The sequence below is a fragment of the Astatotilapia calliptera genome, chromosome 6, assembly GCF_964374335.1.
Source record: "Astatotilapia calliptera chromosome 6, fAstCal68.1, whole genome shotgun sequence".
Classification (NCBI taxonomy): Eukaryota; Metazoa; Chordata; class Actinopteri; order Cichliformes; family Cichlidae; genus Astatotilapia; species Astatotilapia calliptera.
This window is the reverse complement of record NC_137427.1, coordinates 20,216,651-20,237,434: the sequence shown is the minus strand read 5'-3', so window position 1 is coordinate 20,237,434 and position 20,784 is coordinate 20,216,651. Positions and strand designations below refer to the sequence as shown.

The 20,784-nt window shown below is 39.7% G+C and overlaps 1 protein-coding gene across 4 annotated transcripts in view; it reads right to left on the bottom strand.

Moving 5' to 3' along the window:
- Positions 1 to 20,784, bottom strand: part of tbc1d1 (TBC1 (tre-2/USP6, BUB2, cdc16) domain family, member 1) — a 52,671-nt gene that overhangs the window by 27,951 nt on the left and 3,936 nt on the right. For 3 of the 4 annotated variants that reach the window (XM_026170923.2, XM_080302435.1, XM_080302436.1), the window contains exons 3-9: positions 7,381 to 7,977; positions 3,009 to 3,098; positions 2,817 to 2,921; positions 1,703 to 1,835; positions 1,446 to 1,537; positions 457 to 573; positions 98 to 220 (exon numbers count right to left, since the gene is read on the bottom strand). In XM_026170923.2, coding sequence (XP_026026708.1) covers positions 98 to 220; positions 457 to 573; positions 1,446 to 1,537; positions 1,703 to 1,835; positions 2,817 to 2,921; positions 3,009 to 3,098; positions 7,381 to 7,977 — 1,257 coding nt within the window. Of the gene's footprint in view, positions 1 to 97; positions 221 to 456; positions 574 to 1,445; positions 1,538 to 1,702; positions 1,836 to 2,816; positions 2,922 to 3,008; positions 3,099 to 7,380; positions 7,978 to 18,433; positions 18,686 to 20,784 lie in introns of those variants that run through there. The other variant, XM_026170927.2, reaches the window with a different exon arrangement.

The following is a 20,784-nucleotide window of genomic DNA, read 5'->3' as shown; positions in this document are numbered from 1 at the left end:
TTCTTACCAAACCAAAAGGTCAGGTATGTAATTTGCATATAGTCACATACCAGAACATACTTCTGCACACAAACCAAAACAGAAACAGCACTGTTACCTTCCAGATCCCCTCCAGGGACTCAGTGAGAGAGCGCTTGGCTCGGCTCTTGAACTCCTCGAGTCGCTGCCGGCTGCTACTCTGCTGCTGTGCCTCCACAGCTGGAGCGACATCCTCACACATCTACATACACATAGAGACAGGAAAAGACACAGAAAGCAACAGTGAGCGAGAGGAAGGGAGGTCCTCAGAGGCATGCAATGACGGCAATTTGTGTGTGTCAGAAAAAGGGAATTTTGTCTTTCCTTAGAGGACCAGTCTTTCATAGCAATAATGACAATAGAGAGGAAATGTAGGACTTAAGAGTGTGTTCTGCTACAGAAGTGCATATGTATTTCATAGGGGTGTCCAGTAGGTACCTGTTTGCTCTCCTTCTGCACTGTGTGCTGATGGGTCTTCTGTCTCGCTTCATACAGATTTCTCAAAGAAGCCATTATCAACTCATTCTCTTCCTGATCACTCTTAGGACGAGCCCTCTGGACAAACAGACAGATTAATCAATATATTTGATGAGTTTTTGTATATGTTATATATACTTATTATATATAAATGATGGAAACATGTAAAAATTGTGTTTTTTGTTTTCTGTTCTGTGTCCTCTTCTTTTTGTATATGTGTGTTTTTTGCTGCTGATACAACCACATTTCCCCTTGTGGGACAATTAAAGGATTATTCTATTCTATTCTACTTATATATATATAAAATTATTATGAGAAATGGAAAGTTTCAACTGGAAAAAAAGAAAAATCTAAAATTGATCACAAGTCTGTTTAAGCTGGTAAGTTTCAGAGAACTCATCTGCAGAAGTTTACATTTGGAAAATAATTTTTACACCTGGTTCCCAAAAAATGGTGAAATCGAGGTACATTAACACCTACAGCACAGTGAGCTAATAAAGACATGCTTAGCTCTGTTGGGTTGCAGTTTTACTACACCACCAGCAGATGTTAGCTAAGTCACACAGCACAATGTATCTGCATTATTACTCTGGCAGTTTCCCTTTAACGTGCCTGCCCTTCCAATAAATACCATCAGCAGACCCCATTAAAAGTACTCAAGCCCATTACTGAAAACAAAACAAAAAGCTAAGCAAGGTGAAGAGAGAAAAAAACATTGTAAAGGCAAAACTGAGAAATGAGGTGGCAGAAAAATTTAAATTATCTGTGAAGAAAGAAAAATGTATCTCTGTGAATCCCCCTCAAAAAAACTTGTGAATCCACATTCATTTATCCACGATAAACTTCGATGACCTTGCTTACTAGGAAGTTTTCATGTTACAACCACCTGAAGGGAAATTTAAAAATTTACACCGCGCCCTTCAGGTCAACAGGCACAACAGGCTCATTACCATAGTGTTTTCAAAGACTGAAGCTTGATCATCATTGTCCAAAGTGGCCAAATGTTTTTGAAGCTCCAGTTTAGTTTTAGATGGGTGTAGACCTGAAAATAAAGAAAATACAGAATATAAACACACTACAAGCAAGCCTAGTCTCACTAGAGATTTGTTATACAGCAGCTTAGACAGTCCTAAAAGCCTAAATGTAAAGAGTTGTACACATCTACAACATAGAGACACCACTTATAGCTTTAAGGACACCTTCTTACCTTCTATGCTCTCACAAAGCCTGTGGAGCTGCTGCATCGGGCAGCTGTCACACTGCTGGCTCTGAGTCTTTGCATTTTGCTGCAGGGCGGCCACAGAGAACGCTTGCTTCAAAGTCAGCATGATCTCGTCCACCTTAGAAGAGTGAAATAAAATTATTTATTGCCCTTTACAAGCTTCAGTGTTTTTAGGCAAATATCAAATAAATATTAGGATGTATGTCTTTTCCCCAACACTGTTATTGTAAGAGCAATAAATGCTTCATAATAAGTGTTAACTCCTAAATTCTTGGTTTGTGAAACCAGTTTTGTTCAGTTTGTTTAATTTTAATAGCCAAATCCCCGGAGAGCATCTGATTTGCTCCTTTTCTATCCCCAACACCAGAACATCTCCCTTTGAGTGTACAAGGTCTTTAACAACACTAAAGGGAAATCTAGCTCTGCAAACAGGAAAGCAGAGCCACTGCACATCTGGAATCAAAACTCCAGCGCCATATGGGAACAGACATTATGTAATGTTCATTTTACAACCTGTTAAAATGAACTCTGGCAGCTGATGTTTAACAGAACAAGTGTCTGATTCTTTCAAGAAATACAGTATACTCACAGCGCAGAGCTAGCTATCATACAGTAGCTTTTTTTTCCAAACCAAAATTGAGTACTTGGCACACTATGAGTCAGTGGAGCCCAGATGCACTGAGTCATAGGTCCTATGATTTACAGATATATTTAATCTGAAGTGACAGAAAAAAAGAAAACACTTGTGAGAAATTTCACCCTCCTGCCTTCTGGCATTTCATTTTAAATCCAAAGCAAACTTATTGACTCTTAAATGAAGTAGGCTGATCAAATCCAAACACTGAGTGGGAGGGACTGATATTAAAAAAAATCAATGGGTAAAATTCTCCTTTTCAGCACACATTCAAAATTGAAAAAAAATGTAGCTGCACCACTTCTGTTGTAAAAACTCAACAGCTGGCGATAATAACACAAAATGACACTGCGCTAGTGTCCAAAATCTTAACTGTGACTCAGTTATTTGGAGTCTGTTACATGGGAATATTGAATGAACTGTGTCTGGACACAAGCAAGAATCCTTATCAACTTCATGTCTCACCAGTGATTCATCTGTACACTGGAAGACATAACACACGAAGTGGCAGTTTCCCCCTTCCACGGTCTCCCTGCAAATGAAGCCGAAGTGATCCACATGACGAATACCCTGGAAACAGACAAATAGTGGGTTTAAAAAAAAAAAAATCATAATCATAGTCACGCTTGAATAGTAGTAGGACTGTAGCGATCATACCTGTGAGCAGAAAGAAATTTCTTTGAAGCTCTTCTCTATTGCAACTTTCTTAGTGTCTGGACTAACCAAGAAGATCTGAGACCTGCCCACCTAAAACACAAAGAAAATACAGTTAATGCATGTGTGTTTATGACCTTACTAGCTTTCTTTCTGTAGTGTGTGACAACTGTGGTGTGGCAGTGACTACAGTTATAAATCTTACTGACAGAACTACTTAACAGAAGTTATATACAGTGTTTCCTTAAATAGTGTCCAGGGCCAACATTTAGTTAAATGCAGAAGGAAACAGAATGCCTGTGTTTTCACAGGCTTTTATTAGAGGTCGCAAATCACTCTGCTTACTGGATTAAATACTACACAACATTTTTTGTCTGTTGCAAATTATTTAAAAGGGGTAGTGAATAATTATGAACATATCAATAGAAATGTCAGACTTAGCCAAAAGCCTACTATTCATCTGTAGTCCGTGGTAGGTCAGACAAAAACAAAAAATAAGAAAAATAACACACCATCATACTATACAACAATACAGCCCTGACAATAAAGATATATAAACTTACAACATGAAGTACAATAAGATAACACAGAAAAAGAAATAAATATGAATGCATATAGAATTAAATATAACACATATGTTAATATGTGTTATATTTAATTCTATATCTGATTAGTGAGTTACAGAATTATGTCTCTTTTTGTGAATAAGAGCGACACAGCAAACTACACAATACAAATTATGACTGCCATCCTTTGCAGTGTATGTGACTTCATTAGGAAGGAGTAAGAAAATGAATGAAAAGGAAACCAAAGTCGTTTTTTCTTCTTCTTTTCATCCAGTATGACACAAAGATGAGATAAAACGAATGACTGCCGTTCACAAAGACCTTTTTCATTCCCAAACTGTCATCCAAATCAGGCCATAATTAGGCTTATACCATGTAGACTGAACCCGCCATCGGACAGCGTTGCTAATCATGCACGAAGTTTGATAAAACAACACAGAAACAGCCATAAAGTGTGAAAGCGGACATTTCATTTAATTTTTTAAAAAGGTTTTTATTGGGAAACTTCAGTCTGCCTATGTAACAGTCCTTTTCTTATTTTTTCCCGAGCCTACAGGGAGTGCAGAATTATTAGGCAAGTTGTATTTTTGAGGAATAATTTTATTATTGAACAACAACCATGTTCTCAATGAACCCAAAAAACTCATTAATATCAAAGCTGAATGTTTTTGGAAGTCGTTTTTAGTTTTAGCTATTTTAGGGGGATATCTGTGTGTGCAGGTGACTATTACTGTGCATAATTATTAGGCAACTTAACAAAAAACAAATATATACCCATTTCAATTATTTATTTTTACCAGTGAAACCAATATAACATCTCCACATTCACAAATATACATTTCTGACATTCAAAAACAAAACAAAAACAAATCAGCGACCAATATAGCCACCTTTCTTTGCAAGGACACTCAAAAGCCTGCCATCCATGGATTCTGTCAGTGTTTTGATCTGTTCACCATCAACATTGCGTGCAGCAGCAACCACAGCCTCCCAGACACTGTTCAGAGAGGTGTACTGTTTTCCCTCCTTGTAAATCTCTCATTTGATGATGGACCACAGGTTCTCAATGGGGTTCAGATCAGGTGAACAAGGTGGCCATGTCATTAGTTTTTCTTCTTTTATACCCTTTAATGCCAGCCACACTGTGGAGTACTTGGACGCGTGTGATGGAGCATTGTCCTGCATGAAAATCATGTTTTTCTTGAAGGATGCAGACTTCTTCCTGTACCACTGCTTGAAGAAGGTGTCTTCCAGAAACTGGCAGTAGGACTGGGAGTTGAGCTTGACTCCATCCTCAACCCGAAAAGGCCCCACAAGCTCATCTTTGATGATACCAGCCCAAACCAGTACTCCACCTCCACCTTGCTGGCGTCTGAGTCGGACTGGAGCTCTCTGCCCTTTACCAATCCAGCCACGGGCCCATCCATCTGGCCCATCAAGACTCACTCTCATTTCATCAGTCCATAAAACCTTAGAAAAACCAGTCTTGAGATATTTCTTGGCCCAGTCTTGACGTTTCAGCTTGTGTGTCTTGTTCAGTGGTGGTCGTCTTTCAGCCTTTCTTACCTTGGCCATGTCTCTGAGTATTGCACACCTCGTGCTTTTGGGCACTCCAGTGATGTTGCAGCTCTGAAATATGGCCAAACTGGTGGCAAGTGGCATCTTGGCAGCTGCACGCTTGACTTTTCTCAGTTCATGGGCAGTTATTTTGCGCCTTGGTTTTTCCACACGCTTCTTGCGACCCTGTTGACTATTTTGAATGAAACGCTTGATTGGTCGATGATCACGCTTCAGAAGCTTTGCAATTTTGAGACTGCTGCATCCCTCTGCAAGATATCTCACTATTTTTGACTTTTCTGAGCCTGTCAAGTCCTTCTTTTGACCCATTTTGCCAAAGGAAAGGACGTTGCCTAATAATTATGCACACCTGATATAGGGTGTTGATATCATTAGACCACACCCCTTCTCATTACACAGATGCACATCACCTAATATGCTTAATTGGTAGTAGGCTTTCGAGCCTATACAGCTTGGAGTAAGACAACATACATGAAGAGGATGATGTGGACAAAATACTCATTTGCCTAATAATTCTGCACTCCCTGTATATGTAGACAACGGCCTTTATTTACATCTACCACGACCCCGACCATTATCAGTTTTGAAATTCTCTGAACACAGCTATTCCCCTCCCTGCAGCGTCTCTTTCAATATGCCTTTCTGTATCAAATATTAATAACATAATTAGAGCCTTTTGAGAGGAATGAAGATATTTGATCTGTGTCTCTATAACTGAAGCAAAAGAGAGGCGATGATCGCACTGGGATGAGGCTACTCTGGCAGTAACAGGATGTATAGTTAGTGTTAATAATGTGTCTGTATCTGCTGAGCAGAGCAGGACACTGACCTGTGACTATTTCCTGTCTGTAAAACAAACAGGGAAATTCCTGTTGGCAAGAGACCACTGAGGTCATGAAAATGTCAATTAGGGAGACTCATTTTGAGCAGCAGTCAGCATTTGTTATTGCGGAGTCATTATATTTTTGTCTTTATATTTGTTTTCTTCTCTGCCTTTTTGGCCTTGAGCAACTGGATAAGGGGCTTTATTTTTTAATCTTGAACAGCAATTTATTGCACTACTAACATACTTTGTATTCTTATGAGTATGAATGTTCTTTGGAAAAATTTTTACAATCAAACTTCCTGTGGATTCAATAAATTTTGGTACATTAATTTAAAATGGTATGCATTATGGGTGATAAATTCAACAAAGATAATGGGACCATGTTTTTTTTTTTTTTTTTTTTAACTCAACGTTGAATCTGTAGTCTGGTATTTAAATCTGTTCAGAAAGCCAGAAATGTCTTAATTGTTCTCACAATCAACACTATGCATCTGGAGACCATTTCAGTCAGCATACAGTGATAAGAGGGTAGCGCCCAGAATATGTCGCCAGTCTATCAAAGCTCCGACACAGAGGGACAGACAACCATTCATGCTCACATTCAGACCTACAGTGAATTGAGAATCACTAGTTAACCCAACAAGCATGCATTCGAACTGTGGAAGGAAGGCAAAAAGCACCCAAGCAAGCCCCATCAAGCACATGGAAAACATGCCAACTATTAGGACTGTGCCATATCATTCATGGTAATACCGTTATAAATTTTTACTTGACATAAAAGTGTCATATAATGGTTTGTGTGCAAGCCTTCAATGGCAGTTTAGCACCTAACAAGGGGAACTTCTTCAACAATCTTGAACAAAGAGCAATACTTTGCAAAATATGCAAGAAATCTGTTCCTGCTACAGGTGGAAACAAACTTGTTCCACCACTTGAAGCAAAAAGCACACGATCAAGTATAACCAGGCTGAAGGGGAGATACTAGCAGCTGGCGATGTGTGACCCAAATTCAACAAAATGAGTCAAGCATGTATTGCTAGATACACTCGCTAGTTACAGGAACAAATACTGGAAATTACTGATGTGGTCACATGGTGGCACCTTGTTTGAGTGTGTCATCAACAACAGCATCTCAGTGAAAAAAAGAATGGAGGATAATGCCCTTCATTTACTTACAACCACTACGCCACCGTGTTGACCTCTAATTACACTGTCATGCAATATTTATATAAGTAACATTATAATAATAAAAATTATGCTTACAAGTCCTTAATAGAGAACAAATACAGATGTTTGGAGCATCCAAAAGAGAACTCAGAACACGCCTTCAATTTTATGTGTGTGTGTGTGTGTGTGTGTGTGTGTGTGTGTGTGTGTGTGTGCGCGCGCGCGCCTTTTCACCCACCATAAACAACATGGTCCTATTCTCCTTCAGGCTGGTGGGCTGCACATCAGCGGACCGCGTCTGAGGATCGGTAGTGTTGCTGTTAGAAATCTCTGGTGAGAGGCCATTCTCATCCAGGGCCTGTAGGCAGGGAAAGCTGGGGTCTCGCTTGAACAGAATTGGGCGTTTCCCAGTGGTTGGGCTCTCTGCTGCACCGTTACTAACAGCGCCACTCCCCAGTCCATTGGATTGGAAGGTTAATGCCCTCTTCAGCCCACCCACCAATCCCCCATCATTTGCCCCTTTATCAGCTGTCCCTGAGCCACGCAGCTGGCTGAACTTCTCGATGCACTCGTCAATCAGGGCAGGAGGGGCTTTCTTGTGAGCAACACTAACGCGGCCGCAGTATAATACCTCAAACTTTTTGGCAAACGCTGTCGGAGACACAGCAGCGGCGGGTGCCATGGAGGTGGTTGTAGTAGAGAGAGCGCAAATCCACGTTTCAGAGGAATCGCTGCCTCCAGAACCCGTGGAAGCCTTGTTGGAAACGGTGGTGATGTCATTGTTGCGTGCCGAGCTTTTGCCAGCCTGCCTCAATGTACTGATGATCTCAGGAACCTGGAAAGATAACGAGAACATCATTAGAAGTACTGTAAGGACTCATTATGTAATTGTAAGGCATTTAGCTAGAAAACCTATTTTTAGACTAATTGCATAAACAGAGACTGCGGAAGAAAACCGAGCTCTTAGTGTCACATTACATCCATTTGAGCCTAAGCAAAGACAAACAACTTTGAAAAAAAGCTTAACTCAAAATGCACAAAATGCTCAAAAACATTTAATCATGCATTTAATCTCTCTTCAATCCCAACCAGCCAAGTGGGGAATTTATTTAAAATCATCAACATTGCCAGCTATACTGTATATGTTCACAGCAACACGAATGATTGACATTCAAACAGAAGTATTTCCAAAACAACATTACAAATTTGAACCTGTACACTGTAAAAATACTTTTACTTTTTTTAATGTATCCATAAAAGTGCAGTACAATAACCTACACATTTCATCTAACAACAAAACTGTCTTTAGGAAATTATAGCCTGTTGACTATGTGCAAACAATGCAATTCAGCACTATGTTTAAGTTTCAGATCTTCAAAGTTAATGTTTAGTAATGCTTTTTTTTTGGGGGGGGGGGGGGGGGGGGGATGCTACTTGTGTAAAATAAATTTCATTTGTTCACATGCTTTGACCTGGTGTGGTCCTTTGTTTGTGGACTCCAAAGTCATCACATACATGTTTGAACGTTTGAGTAAAATGTATTTTACACCGATCTTACACTGATACGAATCCTGCTGGGCTCAGACATTTGATATTGCTACTACTATTCGACGGCAATGCTTGCTGACATACTTACTTGTCTTTTTCTTTTGAAAGAATATTTATAACACTACTAATAAAACCCCATGAGGTGCAAAAGTAAACATTTCACAGGGAATAACTCATTACTGAGACCTTTACTCTTGCGTGAGTTCAAGCACTACCATCAAATTTCGTCTTCTAATAATATTTTTTGAATCCTTCATCCATATAAATTCATTCAGGGTCACAGAGTGACTGGATCCTACCTCAGCTGTATATAGCTGAAGCCTGCCTACGGGACAACAGGTGGGATACAATGTGGACAGATTACCAGGGGTGACCTATCGCAGGGCTAACACAGAGAGATAGAAAATCATCCATATTTATGGCCAATTTAGAATAACCAATTTACTGAACATTCATGTCTTTTGAGTGTAGAAGGCAGCCAAAGTAGGCCAGCCAGCCAGTCTATTAGCTGACAGTGCCAACCACTGCATCGACGTGACACTTAATGTTTTAGTTTAAACTTCCCTTATTATTTCTAAAGTGGTGATTTCACTGAGTCGTCACACTGTTCATGCATTCAGGTTGCATGTCCACAAACAGGTGGCTGCCTACAGTAGCAACAGCAGATAAACTAAAACAAACACAAAAGGCGTACTTCAAAGAACAACTTTTCCATCCATCGATGTAGATGCCACACCTCACTATGAGCTAACCTGCCAAATGGTGTGAAGAGTATTTTGAGACCCCTGAATAAAGCAGCTCTTGTGTTGTCTTCTGGTGGTGAAAAAAATGCCAAATTGGGACCTCAAAGCAGGCTCTGTACTCCTGTCCCCTTTAGATGCACCTATTTCTTTTCTTTCTGAATCTTCTCGAGTTTCCTCTCTTGCCCTATAAACTGTACCACTGCATTGAGATCTTATGGTAGGTACAATTTCAATCCAAATTTTTACTGGAAAAAGTCTTTTCCTATTCCTCCATATAACTAAACAGGATAACAGAGAGAGAAAGGGTGGAAAAGAAAAAAAAAGGAGAAAAAACTCCAATGCTACAAAACATATTATACACTCACAAGCTCACACAACAGAGCAATGAAGAGCACTCCTAGGTAACTTAGACATTATGTTTCAATTTAAGGCAAAATGTTTTAGGTTATCTGTTGTTTGGCCTTGTTGTGCTGAACATTTCAGAAAAAAGTTGCATATTTAAATAAGTATCAAGAATAAAGAGCTCAGAAGTGTCCATCTAAGACATATTTCTGGCAACCTCGCAATTGCAGTTTAATACTCACTCTTTCCCTGGCTCCTCTTAGCTGTGTTGGACTTGGATTACCTCTTAAGGGAAATATCTGTCTCTCAAGTTCAGTTAAGCTCACTAGCTGTGTCCGTTTGGACCGGTTAGAGCTCTGAGGGTTGAGAGGGGACAGTTGAGAACAAATGAACTGTAACTGGGTTCTTTCCCCACACAAAAGCCCTTTTCTGTAGCTACACTCTCCACATTAACACAAGGTCCATTACCATTAGAAGAGTCTGACATGTTGCGTGTGCCAATTATAAAGATGGAAAAGTGACACAGAGAGAAATATAAGAAAGCCTAACAAAGCTGGGATGCTGTGTGATCTAGTCGCACAATCGGTGTATCCTCAATACTGGCTTTGTTACATAAAGCTCACTCTTTGACCATTTTCCTATACAGGGACACTCTGTGCTGTTAATTTAAAGCCTTTTCCTGATTACTCGCACATCGAGAACGTTCTGTTATCCAGGCAAAACAACTCATTAAGCCACTCAGGTAGCTTAATGTATTTTGTGATTCTTGCAAGGCTTATTTTATTTTCTTGCACACACTTTGATTAATGTCTTACTTTATTGCTTGGCTCTAGTTATAAAAGCTATGCATGACCAGAGAGATCAATTCAAACAGCCTGAGGCTTTTCTCTGGATAATTGGTCCCACTTCCTTGTTTTAATCTATTTACAAACAAGCACTGGACAGAAGATAACGCCATACAAATCAGAAAACAACCTTTTGCTGTCTACAGTATATGTCCTTCTCCTATTGTGGACCACACTATCATTGTACCACACCAAGGAACAAAAAGGAGGAAGCAGATGAGCTAAGCAGAAGCAGCGGTTGAGCCACATTGGTGATGTCATTAATGACAGATGCCTGAGCAGCTACAGTCTGACAGACAAACTTCCAGCAAGGTCTTGCCGTGTCTTGCCTCAGCATGAGGTGCGCGCTTTTAGCAAAACAAACACATAACTCTCTGTCCTCACCTGGAAGCTGCTCTGGATAGGTGTGTCAGCCAAATGTGTAATAAGTATTCTGACTTGTTGCCTTTTCCTTTTTCTTTTTTTCAAGGATATAAAAACTGTATGAAGGGTTCGAACATAACCATGTATGTTCATAAGTACTGTTCAGTTTTGGGACTTCACTTTTAATCCAGCGCTTACAGGATTACCAAATACATTCCTGGGTGACACACCAACAGTTTAAGCTTTCGGATTTGTGTCTGCAGCACACAAGTACACAAAACATTTTGGTCTTAGTGGTGAGAGTTTAAATTAAAAAGACAAGTGCACAACAACTTTTTGTAGGGAATGATTATGAAATGTAATTACTGACGAGATCCAAAACTATCTCAGTACCCACCCCAACCTGCCACCAAACACAAGCAAAGGTAGGAATTCAGACTAGGGCTGCCACAAACGATTATTTTGATAGTAGACTAGTCAGCAGCGAGGCTGAAGCAGTCGCTGCTGACCGACATCGATGGAGATCACTGCCCGATGCGCCGCCCGGCGTAGGAGGAACTAAGTGCTAAGTAAGTAAGACTAGTCACCGATTAATTTTGCAATTAGTCCACTAATCAGATCATGCATCCATTGGACGTAAAACGTACAGCTTATTGCACCAGCATCCATCTGCTCTTATATAACTATCATTAGCTTACAGCTTTAAGTGTTTAAGGTCTGTGCTAACTAAAAATAAGGACAAGATGATAGTTTAAATTTTAATAAAATTTGCAGATTGTTTCGGTGAAGTTTAATAAACTCCTTGCTATCTAAAATATAACAGGACACCGGAGTAGATTCTCCAGCATCTCACACTTCTGATAATCAGCTGTCTGCTTGACGTTTATTCAGCTGTGTAAAAACTATAACTTTAATCTTAGCCAAACCGATTTACTCAGGAACAAATAAAATACTGAAAAAAACCAAACAATAACATTTTTAAGTTATCTAAGTGACTTATATATGTTTAACCTGAGTAGCGAAAGACGGTGGTGGGTTTGAAAACGATTTGCCGGGAGTCCGGTGCTCTCACCGGCTCTAGTGAGCCTTGCCCCCGGCTAGCTATCGACCTGGTGGGTAACAGACGTCTCCGAAAACGTCAGAGCGCTTTTAAAAATATGTGGTGTCTTGATGAACTGAGCAAATATTTGAGGTTTACACAGTTACATTCTTGCCTGAAATATGTTAAACGTTTATTTTGTGACCCAGAAAGAATAATAAGAGTAATATTAAAACTAACTAGCTGCCGCCATTGTTGGAAACTGAGCAGGGCTGCGCTATGAATTCTGGGACAGAGCTACTTCTTCTTCGGGGTTTAACACCGGCTGGCATCCTTGTACATGCAGTACTGCCATCTTCTGTTTCAGTCCGTTATTACACTCATAAATCCTACTACTTATTCCTGCGTCTTTTGTGATCTTACAAAGCTTCAAACGACGCGTCGAGTATTAGATCAGTCGTCGACGATTTTGATAGTCGACTAATCGTGCCAGCCCTAGTTCAGACTTGCAATCCTTGGCTACTTCTTACTCCCAGGTTTCCAGCTTTTTTTGCTCTCCAGTTGCATCTAAATGCAGCTAAATACCACCAACTGCATTTCTTCTTCTTGAATATATGGCATACAGATACAAGTTAAGTAATGGGTCCAGTTGAATCGCCCGCTAAAAAAAAAAAAAGCACACGAGCAACAAATTTATCCTATAACTAATTTCAAGATTAATCTTTAAAAGATTCTCAATACTGCTGGCTGAAATGCAACCCCAAACCATTACAGAGCCTACATGGTGTTTTACAGATAGCAACAGATACTCACTGTTGTACATCTCTTCTGAGCACCTCAGTACACACTGGCAACAATTCAAACCAAATGTTCAAATTTATATTCATAACGCCAGAAAAGTTGTTCCCACTGATTTTCAGTCCAGCTTTTGAGTCATCTGGCATACCTCAGGCTTTTCTCCCTGTGTCTCTTCCTTAAGGATGCCTTCTTGACAGTCTCCATTCCTCTGAGACCATTTCTGATGAGACTGATGCATCTCTCAGGTCCTGTGCCAGGTTTCTGCTGCTCTCCTATATCTCAATGACATGACTTTCAGATACTCTTCATGTGCTGTATATAGTTTTGTAAGCGTTGCCACTTCTTCTTTTGTCCTGCCCTTATCCATTTTCCTCAATTTTTTTAAAGAGAGACTGTACACCACGCTGACATCAGCACATAATTCAGACTGAAAATGAGTGAAAAAGCAGCCAATGTCCAAATAAAAACTGACATACCTTCATAAAGTCTGGAGAGCTACTTGTCAAGGCCACTATAAAAACTGCAATAAAGTCTGAATCTTTGGAAGTAAAATATAGAGATGAGAGCCAAATCAAGACCTACGCACAGTACTATATTTCTTTCAACTACATTTTTGCTTGAATCACTCAAATAAATAACTTAATCAGCAGGGGAAATGAAAAAAATACCCCAAAATGACACTACGACCAACTGCAAACCTAGTTACTGCAGCAGCAATCCATCACAATTAATAAATGCTTTCTTTTTAAAATGTATTTGTCCCTTTACTTATTCAGACTCAAAGATACTTGTTATATATCATTTTGAGTATCTTGTGGTCCTCTCTCTTGAAACAACGCTTCCTTTCCTCCTTTGACTGTCACTCACTCACACAGGAATCTAGACACCATGTTTCTCACTCTCTGCTTTCTACTGCCTACTTGCTTTTAATCATTCTGTGAAGAGTGAAGTCTGCTATCTGTCCACTAACAACAGACTCTTTGCTTTGCACCCCACCCCCCTTCCTCTTCCTCCTGCTTTCACTGCTCGACTCTGAAACACTTCAACCAACAGATACATTTAGTCCTTGCCAATGGCTCTCCTCCTCCGACTTCTTTTGTGTCTCTCTGTGACAAAAGATACTGAATAGCCACTTCTTTACTGTCCTTGTTAAGACTTTATCTTACTGTATTTCTACACACAACTTGAGTTTCATTTTTTCTGCACTTGGTAATTGATAACCTGTTTAACTGCACGGCATGGCGATGTTATCGCTCTCTTCTACATCAGGTAGTCACTGCCTTGTAAAATGCACTTCACATAACTAGGAAGCAGAGATTCTTGCGTAATTTGGCGAATGACAAACAGCTAAAGCTATATTTATAGTTTTTAGAAGTTTAATGCAGAAATCCAGTAAACAGCTTTCTAGAAATATAGCTCAATTTAAATTTGGTGAATGAAAAGTCAAATTCATTTGTATGTCATCATGCTTTTTAATCTATTCTCATATAACCTTTTGGTGAGTACTCCTCTACTGCTTCCTTCCTCTTCCATACTTCTCGTAGCATGCTAACACATCTGTTTTGGAGGTTTGAAGCAAAGCTGACAGAAGTTTTGCTTGTGAGGGTGCAGCCCTTGCTAAAGGCACACAGCACACATTATCTCTCACAGTGGAACGTTTACATGAAGCCGATCTCAGACAGGAAGGCAGTTGGACGGCCTCAGGCAGTGACCCACAGACTCGGCCTCTCACAGAGGAACAAAACTGAAAAAGTTTGATGTCCCACACCATACCACAATTAAAAAGAAGTACTGTAGTAATGGCCTCAAAAAAGGAGGAAGTTACACAAGAAAGACAGCAAAAGAGAAGCTGCAGGTCGGCACAGTAAACAAAACAAACCTGTTGGTGTTTTTCAGAAAGAGAAAATAAACCTCAAACATCAGAATATAACATGAACCAGGACAAAATTGTGAGTAAGCGCCTGAGGAATATTGTAAAAATGTATTTTTTTTTCCACAAAGAGGCCCCTATAAGAAACTCTTTAAAAAGACTGTCAATGAGATTATTGTTTTAAAAGAATCTATAAATATGGAAATATTTTTCAGTTAAAAGTTCTTTTTTAAATATTTTTTATAGCTAGACTTTCAGAACTATCTGACCCCTGGGCTATTTATAACTTTGAGGAACTCCAGTGCAGTGAGACTCACATCATTGGTTTACCACCAAAATCCAATAACTAAAACACAGCAGTGCAATTTAAAACCATGATGAATGTATATAACTTCATTAATTAATTATACTCCAAAGGAAAGTATCTATTTTAACCCAACAATATGTATTCTAAAACAAAAATAATTTCAATTTGATTTCAATTCAGGTTTATTTATATAGCACCAAATTGCAACAACAGTTGCCTGAAGACTCTTTATACTGTATGGTAAAGATCCTACAATAAAACAGCGAAAACCAAGGAAACCCACAAAATCAGATGACCTCTGGCAACAGTGGAAAGAAAAAAACTCCCATTTAACAGGAAGAAACCTCCAGCAGAATCAGACTCAGGAAGGGGCAGCCATCTGCCATAACTGGGGGTGAGAGGAGGGGGGGGAAAAAACCCAACCAAAAAACATTTTGTTGATAATTTCACTTTAAACACAGACTGAGCCTAAACAGACGTTTAACTTGAATGATTCAAACTAGAAAAGCTGGGAAAAAACATTACAATTTAAGGAGAAATGCCCCTTAAAACCCACTAATGCACCAGCAAGACACATGAAAATGAACAACAAAGATGACGAGGCAGCTGAAAGTCCCACTTCTCTGCTTCCCATGATCATGTGCTTGAGTCTTGTGCCTCGTGGAGCTCTGCCAAGTTCAAAGTTCAATGTATAACCAAGAAACGAGAAGCATTGCTGACGGAAAGCGAAGCGCAATGAAGAGAAAGAGGGCAATTTTATATGGTTGAAAATGGTTAACCACAAGCTTCCAACATATTGACATCACTTCAACAGACTGAAAAACTACTTCAGCACAAAAAACAACCCCTGACAATGAGCTCATTCAATAGTAACAACAAGCCCACAATGTAAGGACTTGTTTAAACGCAGTGCAGAGTGAACTCTTGACTGAGAATAAATTAAGTCAGTAAAGATCCCCGACACCTTCAATGTTTTCATCTTAGAAGACTGAATGTCTGTAGCGTGGAAATGTTAGAGCTGACACAGTGACTGAAGAGGCAAACAGCCACTGAATGGACATGGTTAGATACAGACTCCCAGACAAACAGGCAAAAAGCAGTCTGACAGTTCACAAGGACATGTTATTTATATAACGACTTGAAGGTGCCTCCAGTTTACTAGCTTGTTTTTGCTACAGAGCATGGAGTGTGTCACATGAAAAGAGCAGCCAAGTCGCATAAAATGAGGGAGGAAAAGGCAGGTGGCCAAAAAGGAAAAGGGGACTCTAAAGGCTCTCTTGGACAGTTTAGATAATCATTAACTTCAATCACTTCTGGGGTTTTGTTTTTTTTTGGGTTTTTTTTTATTTGGTCAAAAAATAAAAGGCTGCGTGCGGTACTTTCCAAGCTGAGTCAGAAATCAGCTGTTTTACCAGAGAAGGTTAAATTTAAGCTCTGTAAAGAATTGGGTTCAAAGTAACCTGATAATACTTGTTAGCAGTTCCAACTGAAGAATAATTTTAGTCAAAACTCAACAAATAATGAGTTACTATCATGGTAAAAGATTCCCGCTTCTACTGATATCAAAATCAACCTTTTTCCCACCAGCTATTTTGACATGAAGTTCTAGGTAAAACACAGCTGTTACTTTCTGCTTTGGTTCAGAGCTTTAATTCATGTGATCAGTAACAGGGACAGCAGTCTGAGCTCCCTCTCCCCTGTTCTCAACCCAGCTGAGAGATTAATCTTTCCATTGTGCCTTGAGACCTCCTCCCCATAGGATATGCTGGAAACACCTCACCTTGGAGGCACCCAGGAAAAATCCTGATCAGATGCGTTACCTCAACTGGACATTTTCGATGCCTTTCCCGAATGATAGTTCCTTGCCCTACCTCTAAGGTTGAGCCGAAACACTCTTCGGAGGAAGCTCATTTCCACCGCTTGTATGCATGATCTTACTCTTTCAGTCACTCCCGAAGGCATGGGAATATCAATCAACTAGTGAAGTGACAGTGTCAGCACCACTTGCGAACAACGCATTTATACTCCTCACCCCAGACTTGGGGGTGCTACTTCTCATCTCAGCTTCTTAACACTTGCCTGCAAATTCCACAGTACAAAAGGAACGTCATGGCTCAATGAAGCAAACAGAACCACATCATCAGCAAAAAGCAGACACAAGATCCTGAGACCAACGAATCCCACAACCTACCATAACATGCAAAAAAAGGCTGCTGTGACAAAGGTTCTGTAAAATGTCCCTGATATTTTACAGCACAAAGGTTGAGCTTCACTTCAGTATGAGCTTTTGAGCTTGCATGCAATCAAAGCAGTTTCAAAAGAGACAGACTGCCGACGTAATAGCTCATGACAGACTTTATGACTAATATGCCATACAAGACGTGCCTCCTGTTCCAGGACTACAGCACTGGCAGGAGCACAATGGATCTGGAGGTGATATCGCCATGAGTCACTCACACGCTCACATACACCTACATTTGGCTTGAGTTGGCAGCAGCTAAGCAGACTGGATTTTCACGTATTCGGCTCTTTAAAGGGTCTGACAATTAGTAACCTACAATTTACAGAAGCAGGAGCTCTGACATCATCTAGGAAAGGAAAAACCCTGTTTTATTACTGGAGTGCTTAAGCACAGTTATGGTTTATGCTAAACAATACTGTGAGTGAGGACGGGAAGAGCAACGTTCCCCCACAGTGATCTTTCTCTAAACTTGTAAGGAGAATGACGATTCACTTACAAATTATTTATTAGGCCCATTATGTAAATTAGAAGGAAAAAGTGTCAAAAGCCCCATCACATTTCTGAAGAGTAAAAGGTGAGGTGTTCATGCCTTAATTCTTGGCACTCTGCAGGGAATAAAGTAAATACATTACTGACAGTGCATGTGACATTCAAATTCAACTTATTTTCACTCACAAACACATCTATAGATGGCCTCACACGCATGAAATCACCATAGTAGAGGTGAAATTTTGATCTGACAACTTTAGAGGAAGTTTCAAAAGTAGACATATTTATCTATTGTAAATACACATTACACTTTCCAGCTTCAATCAAACTTCTGTGAACTGTATGAGCCTGAATGACCACCCAAAGCTACCATTTTACACCCGAACCAATGGTAGGGTCACAATGAACTGAACGGTAGCATCCAGTTGACAGGATGAAGTACAGTAGTCACTACAACGCAAAGCACATTTGGAATAAAGACGAGCGAAATTATTTGGTGTTAAATACATTAACTGCTACACAAAACATTACTAGACATGTAACAACTATTCTGCTGGAGTCGTTTTAAAAGGCTAAGGCCACCACAGACGAAAGCTAACAACAGGTTGCGAAAATTTAGCTAATGTAAAAGCTTACTCAACGTTAGCTAACTGTCCACTTTAGCATGACACACAAAGTAAAACAACGCCTTCAAACTCCACTCACATCTCTCGACTCTTGTTTGTTGTTGAACAGGCTGAATCGCTGGAATCGCGCTTTCATCCCATCCGCCATAAACTTGACAAAAACTAAATCTGAATTGTTACTTCTCCGTAACTCGTCCCTGCCAGCGCGAAGCGCTTCAATATCATTTCATTGGAAAGTTGATTTTTCTCCCTGAAGCCGAGGTGGATCCTGCTGTTCGTTCGCCGTTAGGTTCGCAAGCGTAAGATCATTCAGCTTCCGGTACACACATTCGCAATAAAACAGTTCCAGCGTTCAACGTGTAAATCCCTTACTCTTTAACGAAATTTCTGTTTTATTTTGAAAGCAAATAGGTAACTTCCGTTTCCCTTCACCACAGACTGCGTCTGATTTGTCGTAGCCAAATCCTCCTCCGCGTATTGAGAAAATGGACACAGTTCCTGTCCCGGAGCAGTCAAAGTTTCGGCGGCAGAAATTAGGGTGGATTTCCCATTACCGTTACAAGAATGCAGATCTGTTATTTTCGTCGACATGACGTTATATAAACCAGCGGTCCCCAACCCCCGGGCCTGGCCGCGAGAGTTGAGGCTCAGGTGTGAAATGTATGGTTTTCAGGGTTTTTATCGGTTTTCATCGTTATTTTGTTATCGTTTTTATCGTTAACTCGGTTTTCCTGAGTCTTTTCACGTGTGTTACGAATAAATCTTATTTTTTTTCGGTACCGGTACTAGTTTTATTTTGTTGTATTTATCCGCGATACCTTAAAGGCCGGCCCGTGAAAATATTGTTGGGCATAAACCGGTCCGTGGCGCAAAAAAGGTTGGGGACCGCTGATATAAACAACATTTCCACCCAGGAATGCATTTTAAACTAGTTACTTTTCACAGCACATGCCTAGAAAAGTGGACGGCTTGTACAATGATACAGTTATAGGGTTAAATAAAAAGTAGTTATTTTAAGCACTGATTAATTAAAGTGCAATAGCATTTTTTACCATTCACTGTTGATATCTAATAAACTTGAATCGCTGAATGTGGATTAAAATTATTCTTCTGAAATTGCAAAAATAACAGTCCCATAAAAATAAGATAAAATGGGAAGTTGTGTAATGAAAATCGTATTCGTCTATTTATTATGCATAGCTTAGTCATCAATTTATATCCAAAGAAAGCAATGCATTTTATTCAACAAAGTCTCTCACAAATTACTGTTCAGCATTACAAATGGTAGCCTATTAGTGATTAAAACAAACCCTTGGTGTTCATGAATGCTACCTTTTTATTACCAACGAAGCAAGAAATAAAATATTGTAAGTGCAATGGTGGTAACTCCTCAATTAGTAGACGCCAATAAAAACAGTCTAGCACTGTAGTATCTATTCTTTAGTAACTACCATACATTAAAGGAAAAATAGGTTTAGTAACTTTGCTAATGAACACAAAGGCACTCAGAGAGCACATTCTCCTCCAAGGTCTTATTTAGTCATTTTGATGCAAGTGATCTGGAGCTGCAACAAAATGTAATAATATCTCCCTGTGCTTCATCTCTCAACCAAGATACAAGAAACAAATTAAACCTGACAAACAAAACAAACCTTCGTCTCTGCTCTCGACTCGCCAGACGAATCACAGATTGCACAGGGACACCAGTTACAGTGAAGAGAAGCTGGCTTGTAAAACGTAAATTTAAAGCTGAAATCACACAAAAGCACAGCAACAAATACAAAGTCATGCAAACAGATTTTCACACCGAAACACTGATTTTTAGACACCTCTGTGGTGACACCCAGTGGTTACTTTCTTATTTACTAGTTCAGCAGAAAGGGGAGGCCCCACCGACCTCCTGAGATCATTTCTCTCCCTTGATAGAGAATAGGAAGTTTATGTTTCTTGCTGAGGTACTTAAATTTAGTGCTGGTGGTTCTTTTTCCCATAATGTCTCATTTTTAACCACAAAAAGATCCCATGTCCCTGCAAACATTTACAAAACACACAAGGGAAACTGCAAAGCACAGTGGCACCTGTAACAGAGTGTTACTCCTGAAATAGTAATGACAACCATCTAAAAACACACTTACCTTAAATGTCTATAACATTAGTGGTCTAAAAAAAAGTAGATGTGTATATTCAACTGCACTGTTAAGCAACTCTACAGTTTTTCAGTTGCAGATATGGAGATCCAATATAATAGCTTCTTTTGCGATAACAGTATGACATGGCACAACATGGAGCAGAGAGCTGCATTTCCTGTCCGGAGGCAGTTAAATTATAACCGTGTAACCAGTCAAGAGGAACCACTAATGCAGCAACAAGAACAAATCCTTCATGGTGGTACATTCTTTGTCCCCTGCAGTGAACAGGAACTTCTATTTC